Below are 11,158 nucleotides of genomic sequence, written 5' to 3'. Positions count from 1 at the left end.
AACAGCAAAAAACGCAAGTGTGAAAGTAGCCTCACTTCATTAGTTTTATTACAGTGCCGCACCAATTCCATAACGCAGCCGTCTTCTCAGGGCAATTCGAGGCTTTTGAGTACTTTAGTATTGTGGTGAATTGATTCGATGCAAATTCAATTTCCTGGGAAAATTTTGATTAGATGGCGAACTTGAATTTCCAAACATTTGCTCATCTCTACTGAATATCCATTAGTGTAAACACAATTTGTATGACGGCGACAGCTTTAAGGGGCTGCAAATCTTAAATATGCTTGGTCCAAAAAACAGTACCACCTGTATGCAGACGACACTCAGATCTACCTCTCTGGCCCAGATGTCACCTCTCTGCTGTCCAGAATCTCGGAGTGTCTATCAGCCATATCCTCCTTCTTCACCTCTCGCTTCCTAAAACTCAATGTAGACAAAACCAAACTCAATCTTTCCTCCATCTCACGTACCTCCCCTACCCGGCCTATTATGGTTAACGACGTTCTCTCCCACACCTGAAATACACTGCCTTGCGGTAACTCTCGACTCTGCCCTGTCCTTCAAACCACACGTCCAAACTCTTGCCACCTCCTGTCGCCTCCAACTCAAAAATATTTCCAGAATCCATCCCTTCCTCAGCCCACAATCTACTAAAACTCTTGTGCATGCCCTCATCTTCTCCCGCCTCGATTACTGCAACACCCTCCTCTGTCGCCTCCCCGCTAACTCCCCTGCACCACTCCAGTCTGTCCTCAACTCTGCTGCCCGGCTAATCCATCTCTCTCCTCGCTACTCCCCTGCTTCTCCCCTCTGCAAATCCTTCCACTGGCTCCCAATTCCCCAACGAATCCAGTTCAAACTACTAACACTGATCTACAAAGCCATCCACAACCTGTCCCCTCCCTATATCTCTGAACTAATCTCCCAATACCTTCCCTCACGTAATCTCCGATCCTCCCAAGACCTCCTTCTCTCCTCCACACTTATTCGTTCCTCGCACAACCGCCTCCAAGATTTCTCCCAAATATCCCCCATCCTCTGGAATTCCATGCCTCAACACGTCCGATTATCCACCACCCTTGGATCCTTCAGACGGAACCTGAAAACCCATCTCTTCAGGAAAACCTACAGCCTGCAATATCCATTCTGCCGCCTCACCGCCACTGGAGCTGCTGCACCCCTACCTTCTGTCTCTTCCCCATTATCCCGCAGAATGTAAGTCCGCAAGGACAGGGTCCTCTCCCTTCTGTACCAGTATGTCACTGTAAACGTGTTTACTGTAAATGATATTTATTACCCTGTATGTAACCCCTTTCCGATGTACAGCACCATGGAATTAATGGTGCTATATAAATAAATAATAATCTGGTGACAGATCTGCTTTGACTTTATACCTTTATATTGCCATTATAGTACAGGTTTACACTAGTAAAATGGGGTGTTTTTGGACACTGCTTTTCTCAGTCTGGGCGTTCATTCATTGTCATTTTTATACCAGTGTTTAGAGGTAAACTTTATACCTCTGATCACAGCTGAGTGCTCCCGCTGTCTTTTGACAGCGTGGGAACCGCGGCTCTCTGACCAGCGGGAATGATTTCACCTCCGATCAGAATTGGTGTTTCCAGCACTGTCATGCACATGACAGCATGACAAACACCTGGTACCGTAACATGGATTTCCTGATGAAGTCCGTGGCCGAACAGTAGGTGTTCGGTATGTACGCCGAACTTTACTGTTCAGGTTCGCCCATCTCTAATCCTGAAGCTTTCTTTTTTGCAGACTTTTGAATACACAATGCTTAGAAGTGATTTTGTGATGCACCTAACTGCCAATCGCGACACCTGAGAACAACAGCGACGCTCATTAAAGTCCTGAGACACAGAAGTGATTTGGCAAAAGTAGTCCTATTTATTTACAAATGGGCAGAGGCAGATTCCAATAAAATCACAGTTATGAAACTTAACAAAAAGCAAAAAAAAAATGTTTTATTTGAGAATTATATTCTGAATGGGACATTAAAACTTTTCGGAAAATGCTTCTCGTGGTGACGACCCAAAGTGTGTAACAGTGACTTTCCTCCCGACATCTGCTCAGTGGCTCTCTCCTTTCTTGCCTACAACCTGGTTGAAAAAGTTGGGAAAAAAAAAAACGTTTAAAAGAACAGTAACATCACAAAATATAGGAGCTTCTCACAAAATTAGAATATCATCAAAAAGTTAATTTATTTCAGTTCTTCAATTCAAAAAGTGAAACTCATATTATATAGAATCATTACCAAACAAAGAAACTATAGGAGAGAAGAAGCGCAAATAGGGTCTTATCCGACAATTTCAGAATCTGTTATTCAGAAAACTGCTCACCCGGTGCCCCTTTGAAAGAGCATCTAAACGTCAGCTGCCACAGAGCCACGGGTGAGACATTGACCATATCAGAAAACAACCGGAGATAATTAGTGGATATCATCCGCGCTGCTGAACAAAATGAAAATCCGGACTTATTGATGCAAAGGAATTGTGGCTTTATTCAACGCATTTCGACGTCTCTGTATGACTTCTTCCTCAGGAATACAACACACGTATATCTAGTCTAGTGTGATGTTTCCACAATCAGAGATGGTTTGGGGAGCAATGTCATCTGCTGGTGTGTCCATGAGAGACACCAGACCCAACAATGCAGACGAGCTGAAGGCTGCTATCAAAGCAACCTGGGCTTCCATAACCCCTCAGCAGTGCCACGGGCTGATCGCCTCCATGCCACGCCGCATTGATGCAGTAATTGATGCAAAAGGAGCCCCGACCAAGTATTGAGTGCATTTACTGAACATACATTTCAGTAGGCCAACATTTCGGATTTTAAAAGCATTGTTTCAAGCTGGTGTTATGAAGTATTCTAATTTACTGAGATAATGACTTGTGGGGTTTCATTGGCTGTAAGCCATAATCATCAACATTAACAGAAATAAACACATGAAATAGATCACTCTGTAATGATTGTATATACGAGTTTCACTTTTTGCATTGAAGAACTGAAATAAAATTAACTTTTTGATGATATTCTGATTTTGTGAGATGCAATTGTACATGAGAAAAAAAACCTATAAATTATAAACATGTCATAGCTGAAAGTGTTGGCACCCTTGAAATTGTGCCAGAAAATAAAGTAGTTCCCCCAGGAAATTATTGCAGTTGCACATGTTTATTTCCTTTGTGTGTATTGGAACAACACACACAAAAAAAGTAAAGAAAAGGCAAATTGGTCATAATTTCACATAAAACCTCCAAAAATGGGCCGGACAAAATTGTTGGCACCTTTCCAAAACTGTGGGTAAACTTTGTTTCAAGCATGCGATGCTTGTTCAAACTCACCTGTGGCAAGTAACAGGCAATATGAAAAATCACACCTGAAACCAGATCAAAAAAGGGGAGAAGTTGACCCAATCTTTGCATTGTGTGTCTGTGTGTGCCACACTTAAGCATGGAGAACAAAAAGAGGAGAAGAAAACTTATCAAAAATCTTAAGGTTACAAGTCCATCTCCAGAGATCTTGATGTTCCTTTGTCCACGGTGTGCAACATAACAAAGAGGTTTGCAACCCACGGCACTATCACAATCCCCCTGGATGTGGACGGTAAAGATTGTGAAAGGTTGCAACGCAGGATAGTCTGCATGCAGGATAGTAAGCAGCCCCAATCAAGTTCCAAAAAAATTCAAGCTGGGAGAAATACTTCATTTTCTCGAACAATTTTAAGGGTGCCAACACTTTCACATGCCGACAGTTTCCCTTCTGTTGATCAGAATACAAATTTTTCAGTTTTGGTTGTAAAGAAAATCCTAGGAGCCTCCTCCTCACCACTGTCCTGTGAGGCAACTGGCTGCAGCAGGAGCCTCCTCCCTTTGTAATAAATAAGTGTTGAGAGCAGTCTCCTGGCTAAGCCGAATCAAGAGGAGATTAACCCTTCTGTTCTGTTTAGGATTTTGGCCTGTTTTTATGCTACAAAACATATACAGAAAATCTTGCCACACTGACAAGGGTCTAAGGGGGGAGGAGATTTTTAGCTTTTGCTGCTAAAATAGGGATTTTTGTGTACTCACCGTAAAATCCTTTTCTCCGAGCCAATCTTTGGGGGACACAGACCATGGGTGTATTCTGCTGCCACTAGGAGGACACTAATTGATACAAAGAAAGTTAGCTCCTCCCCTGCAGTATACACCCTCCTGCTGGCTTTCAGCTAACCAGTTCGGTGCAAAAGCAGTAGGAGATCAATAACAACATATGAGCGTATAGCATGTCACATTATACTATGAGAGTATAGCATGTCAAATTATAAAACAAGCACAAGCTAATAATAGGGTAGCAGCTGTGTCCCCCAATGATTGGCTCGGAGAAAAGGATTTTACGGTGAGTACACAAAAATCCCTATTTCTCCATCGCCTCATTGGGGGACAGACCGTGGGACATCCCAAAGCAGTCCCTGGGTGGGAACAACATCAGATCAGGCCCTGTGTAACCAGTATTTACAAGTGCAACAGCGCAGCCTGCAGAGTCCACCTGCCCAGACTCACATCTGTGAAAGTCTGGGAATTATAGTGCTTCAAGAATGCCTGCGGACTGGACGAACCCGCAAGCTTGCAGTCGTGCTGTGCCGACGCCTGGTGCCTAGAATCCAAGAAACCTCGATAGACAGGCTGACATTTAACACGGAAGGACTCCTGGATGGTGTAACAAATCTACCAAGCTAACATGGCCAATGAAACGGCTAAACCCTTCCTGTAACCGTCAGCAAGCAGTCCTCTTACAGTGAGGTAGCCCAAATAAAGTGTCCAACCTTCGGAAGGACGCCGTCCTCGAGACGTACCTACTTACAGCACTCACCACGTCCAGAATATGGGGAACCCATTCCGTTATGTGGACTGGTGCCGAAAAAGATGAGGGAAGAACGATGCCCTCATAACTCTGGGAATACAATACACCACCATGGTAACAAGGGATGGGGATTGCCTGTAGACAACCTTGCCTTGATGGTAATAAGGGAAAAGGTCTGAAAGAACAGAGCGGCTAGCTCCAAAGACTCGTCAGGATGAGGAGATCGCAGAGAAAAAAAGGGCGATGTTCCCTGATAGTAAAGTCTGTCCGAATCAAAAAGGAGTCTACTGTAAGACTCCCAGGATCATTAAGGTCCCAAAGATCTAATGGTATGCGATAGGGAAGAACCACATGTGAAGACTCCCTGCGAGGAAGTCCATATTTGCAGTTTTGTTGCACTAAGACGGAAAAATACTAGTTCAGCAAACGAGAAAAAACCTGACATGGTCAGTGCGGATCTCCTAGGATCACTGGGGCCCTTCCTGCTTCCGAAAAGATCTCGGAAGTAGTGGAAGAGGGGTGACGGAAACTGGTACCATGGAAGAACCAGAGCATGTACTGCAATGGCTTTTGGACCTGGAGGCCGAACCATGAACTTAGAGTACATTGGCGTTCAGTCTGGATGCCATCCGACCCACATCTGGAGTGCTCCAGAGAAGACGGATCTGATGGAAGACTTCCGGGTGAAGTTCCCACACATGACGCGGGACCCTGACGCCATCTGCCGCCCAGAGTTCTACACCTGAGATGTGTAGTGCCGAGATCACCAGATGATAGATCGTGGTCCAAAAGAGAATGTGAGGTACCTCGGCCATGACGCCTGACCGTGGGTACCTGCTAGATTGACGTATGGCACAGACATGGGATTGTCCGATTGAATCGGATGTGGTGACCCGCCAGAAGGCAGTGGACCTACTGTAGAACTAGCTGTACCGTTTGGATCCTCAGAACAATGATCAGGAGGAGAGGATTGGCATCGGTAGTCACTAATAACTGGGAGAAAGGATCTTCCCTGGATAAGGAAGGAACTCAGAGACTACCGTCTGAAAGCCTGATTGACCTGCAGAAAACGAGAGGAGCGAAGGAAACCACTTCCATTGTCGTCACCAATTTCCTCAGAACACTCCTAGCAAATCGAATGGAATGAGGGGATGAGTGAAAAAGTGCGCGAGTTCCCTTTTGAAGGGCCACGGCCTTGTCTCAAGGGAGAATCACCAAACTTCTGGAAGATTCCAGGATCATCCTCAAAAAGGATATCTGCTGAGCTGGAAATGAGGAAAAAACTTGTCTAAGTTTAACTGCCAGCCCAGGAGAGAGAGGGTATTGCAAGAGATATAGACGACTCAGCGCCGGGCTGAAGGATCGGCTAGAAAGTCGACCAGGTAGGGCAGGACTACTGTGCCTCTAGGCAAGAGGAACATGACAGCCCCATAACCCTTGCGAACACTCTGGGTGCAGTAGCAAGGCCGAAGGACAAGGTCGTGATTTGAAAATGCTGTTCGCGAAAGGGAAATCGAAGGAATTTTGAAGAGGGAAAAACATAGGAATATGAAGGTAAGCATCCTGAATGTCGGTGGAAGCCAGAAACTCCCCCTTTTTCCATTGAAGTAATGTCTGAACGGGGGAACTCCATCTGAAGGGGGACCTTGTCAAGCTTGGTAGAAGTTTGAGGTTCAGGGTCGGTCTTATTTTTCGGTCTCCATTTTGGAACCAAGATCCCTTAGATCTAGAACGTCCTGGACAACTGATCCACTGCTGGTTGGGTCTATAGGAAATCAAAATAGTTAAGGTCTCTGACCAAGAGACCATTGCTCTAGCAACACATGTGGCGGCTAAGGGAGGGTAGAGTGCTGAACTGGAGGCCACAAGACGGAACGAACTAGATTTGCTATCGGACAGTAGGTTGTATTTTTAATTGATGATCTATTGGGTAGGGATACTGGTAGGTATACCACAGGAGATTCTACCCGGATAATATGCCAAGTGGTAGAATGCGCGGCTGCATGCAGGTCAGGAAAAAACATCTCTTACTATCGCCGCTCTCTTTTGACTGTGCGGAGTTAAAATGATGAACCCTCGATCCACCATCTTCTTAACAGGGAAGTGGAAAGGGATTGTCTGCTTTCCTGCATCATCTGCTAAATAGTGGAGATGCAGAGGGGGTGATCGGACGCCAAAAAAAGGAGCCTCTGTACATTCACAGAGTTAAGGTCCCTGGGTGGACAAGGCTGGTTGTCCGGCGTTAGGCCTGGCTGTAGAAGAGGATACATGGAGGCGACACTCCATGTGCTCGTCTATCGATGGTGTGGGGAGATCGGTGTCCTTTAAAAAGACCCATCGCCCTTAAGAATCAGGCCAGGCATGGCATCTCATGTCTTAGGGAGGGAGCACCCCGCGTGTTTGCATATTGGCTGAAAAAGGATACCGTGCTTGCAGAGGTTTCTGTACAGTGGATCGCTTATCCGTACGCTCCCTGTCCGGGTGAATGGCAAATGCTCTGAGAGGGAGTTTAGTTTCCTCATGAGGGACACTGCGTGATCTAGAGTGGAACCGAAGTCCTCGCAATCTACAGAGATTGGTTGATGATATCAATAGGCGAATCCATCCTTTTCTGAAGTTCTGGTGAGTCCAGAACCAAGGCAATATTCGATCCATATTCAGAGACTTGTTCTCAGCAAATCATTATTGAGGGATCAGGAAATGAAACTTCTGTTTTCTAGACGCCTGTATGTTTCTAGAATACTTGCGGCCCCTGCTAGCCGACGGCTTTAAGACCAGGAATACTGGTCATGCACCTTTAAGACCGGGTAATACTGGTCATGCGCCTTTAAGACCAGGGAATACTGATCAAGTGCCTCTTTAATGCAAAACCATAGCCCCTGTGTGTGTGCTGGCAGGGTGGACCAAGATGGCCACCGGAGTTGCAGAGGTGGTAAAGTCTCGCAGAGAGCGAGAGGCGCCAATTTGGGGAGGGCGGAGCCACAGACGTGATGTGGGCGGAGCCTCGTGACTTTCATGAATAGGCTCAAGCCGGGGCCTAAATTTCTGCAGCCGGCGTGAGCAATACCTGCGTTGCTGAGGGAAGCGATCGCTCCCGTGCCAGAAAAGGTGGGCGGAGTCGCCTTAGCGCCATAGTGCGGGTGTGGCTTCTGGGATGCGGCCTACACATCGGCCAAAGCCGGGGGCTAAATTTTTGCAGCCGGCCGGAGCATTACCTCAGGGAGGTGGGCCACAGGGAAGCTGAGGCTGCCTGTCAGCAGGTGAATATCCCACTGCAGAGGCCACCGCTGACTGGATCCACTCACCATGGGTGCGCGTCCCGGCATGGAGCCGCTGCGATGACTGGGTTCCAGCGCCGAGGAACGTGAGCGCCTCTACTGTTCTGCTGCAGGTCAGGTATTGCAGCGTGGACGATGCAGGGATAAAGGTGTAAGCCTCAATCGACAATCCCTTTGTTAGGGAGGTGGAGAGGAACCGTCCGCCTCCTTGTGCCATCCGCTTTCACAGTGGTGGGACAGTGGGGGCTGCTCGAACGCCATAGAGAGGGGCCTCTGTACATCTACGGAGTTCAGCCCCTGGGTGGACAGGGCCGGTTGTCCGGCATTAGGCTCCAGGAGAGGATACATGGAGGCGACACTCCATGTGGTCGCCTGCTGCTGGTGTGGGGAGATCGAGACCGTGAAGGAACCGTCGCCCCTGAAGTGAGCTCAGGCTTCCCACGTCGCAGGAGAGGGTACGGGGAGGTATACTCGCAGTGCTCGCCTGATGATGATTCGGGGGAGATCGGAACCTTGAAAGGAACCGTCGCCCCCTTCACTCCGCTAATTAAAAAATAAAAATTTACGTTGGGGTCTGAACCAGACCCAAGTACCTCCAACAGACACTAAGCAAGAACTGGTTAGCTGAGAGCCAACAGGAGGGTGTACACTGCAGGGGAGGAGCCGAGAGCCAGCAGGAGGGTGTACACTGCAGGGGAGGAGCCGAGAGCCAGCAGGAGGGTGCACACTGCAGGGGAGGAGCCGAGAGCCAGCAGGAGGGTGTATACTGCAGGGGAGGAGCCGAGAGCCAGCAGGAGGGTGTATACTGCAGGGGAGGAGCCGAGAGCCAGCAGGAGGGTGTATACTGCAGGGGAGGAGCTGAGAGCCAGCAGGAGGGTGTACACTGCAGGGGAGGAGCTGAGAGCCAGCAAAAGGGTGTATACTGCAGGGGAGGAGCTGAGAGCCAGCAAAAGGGTGTATACTGCAGGGGAGGAGCTGAGAGCCAGCAGGAGGGTGTACACTGCAGGGGAGGAGCCGAGAGCCAGCAGGAGGGTGCACACTGCAGGGGAGGAGCCGAGAGCCAGCAGGAGGGTGTACACTGCAGGGGAGGAGCTGAGAGCCAGCAGGAGGGTGTATACTGCAGGGGAAGAGCCGAGCCAGCAGGAAGGTGTACACTGCAGGGGAGGAGCTGAGAGCCAGCAGGAGGGTGTATACTGCAGGGGAGGAGCTGAGAGCCAGCAGGAGGGGGTATACTGCAGGGGAGGAGCTGAGAGCCAGCAGGAGGGTGTACACTGCAGGGGAGGAGCTGAGAGCCAGCAGGAGGGTGTACACTGCAGGGGAGGAGCCGAGAGCCAGCAGGAGGGTGCACACTGCAGGGGAGGAGCCGAGAGCCAGCAGGAGGGTGTACACTGCAGGGGAGGAGCTGAGAGCCAGCAGGAGGGTGTATACTGCAGGGGAAGAGCCGAGCCAGCAGGAAGGTGTACACTGCAGGGGAGGAGCTGAGAGCCAGCAGGAGGGTGTATACTGCAGGGGAGGAGCTGAGAGCCAGCAGGAGGGGGTATACTGCAGGGGAGGAGCTGAGAGCCAGCAGGAGGGTGTACACTGCAGGGGAGGAGCTGAGAGCCAGCAGGAGGGTGTATACTGCAGGGGAGGAGCTGAGAGACAGCAGGAGGGTGTACACTGCAGGGGTGGAGCTGAGAGCCAGCAGGAGGGTGCACACTGCAGGGGAGGAGCTGAGAGACAGCAGGAGGGTGTACACTGCAGGGGTGGAGCTGAGAGCCAGCAGGAGGGTGTACACTGCAGGGGAGGAGAGAACTTTCTTTGTATCACTTAGTGTCAGCCTCCTAGTGGCAGCAGCATACACCCACGGGCTGTCCCCCCCAATGAGCCGCAGGAGAAAACAGGGTATTTTTTTTTTTAAACAAAAACAGAAAATTTGTACCACTCTTACAGAAATCGTATTCAAGGATTTTTTTTTTTTTTTCCTTTACAGATCATCATCTGTGCAGAGCTGCAATATCTCCAAAATTTGCTTCTTGATTGAAAGATTTATTTTTTTATTGCGCTTCAAAAAGTTTTTTTTTTTAAATAATATGTATGTGTTAGCATTTAACATTTATTACATTTTTGTTGGTATGTTTGTTTTTTTTCCCCCTCTTCTTCCAAGAGCAATAACTTTTTTTTTTCTCCCAGAGATCATTGAGCCGCGTCAAGATTTTTATTTATTTTTTTTTTATTTATTATTTGTGTGCCAAGCGGTGGTTTTTATTGGCACCACTTTGGAGTACGTATAACATGTTTTGATCACTTCATTTTGCTTTTTTCAGGAAGGGGTCGTGACCCGTAAAAATGGCAATTCTGGATCTCGTGTTTCAAAGTTTTTCTGTTCCCATTACATTATTTTAGTTTGTGGATTAAAGAACTTTTCATTTTGATAAAAAATCTAATTTTTACACATGCAAAAATACCAAACAGACATTTTATAGTTTTTTGTTTTTATGATGTTTTGGTCTCTTATTGCAGGATTGGAGGAAACCTTGTTTAAACTTCTGGGTTAAATATTTTGTTAGATTGGACTTTTGAGGATGTGGTATTTACATAATAAATACATATATTATGTGTGTGTATGTGTGTGCGTATATATATATATATAGATATATATATCTATATATATATATATATATATATATATATATATATATATATCTATATCTATATCTATATCTATATCTATATCTATATCTATATCTATATCTATATATATATATATATATCTATATCTATATATATCTATATCTATATCTATATCTATATATCTATATCTATATATATCTATATATATATATATCTATCTACACTCACTGGCCACTTTATTAGGTACACCTGTCCAACTTCTTGTTAACACTTAATTTCTAATCAGCCAATCACATGGCGGCAACTCAGTGCATTTAGGCATGTAGACATGGTCAAGACAATCTCCTGCAGTTCAAACCGAGCATCAGTATGGGGAAGAAAGGTGATTTGAGTGCCTTTGAACG

The 11,158-nt window shown here is 46.9% G+C and overlaps 1 protein-coding gene across 1 annotated transcript in view; it reads right to left on the bottom strand.

The window, feature by feature from the left end:
- Positions 1-1,885: 1,885 nt before the first annotated feature.
- TXNL1 (thioredoxin like 1) overlaps positions 1,886-11,158 on the bottom strand; it is a 28,439-nt gene continuing 19,166 nt past the window's right edge. Inside the window, exon 8 of the mRNA XM_077282375.1 lies at positions 1,886-2,120. Within this exon, the coding sequence (XP_077138490.1) occupies positions 2,091-2,120 (30 nt within the window). The 3' untranslated portion in view covers positions 1,886-2,090. The remainder of the gene's footprint in view (positions 2,121-11,158) is intronic.

This window comes from Ranitomeya variabilis, chromosome 1, assembly GCF_051348905.1.
Source record: "Ranitomeya variabilis isolate aRanVar5 chromosome 1, aRanVar5.hap1, whole genome shotgun sequence".
Taxonomy (NCBI): Eukaryota; Metazoa; Chordata; class Amphibia; order Anura; family Dendrobatidae; genus Ranitomeya; species Ranitomeya variabilis.
Note: the sequence above shows the minus strand (reverse complement) of the source record. Positions and strands in the feature narration are given on the sequence as shown.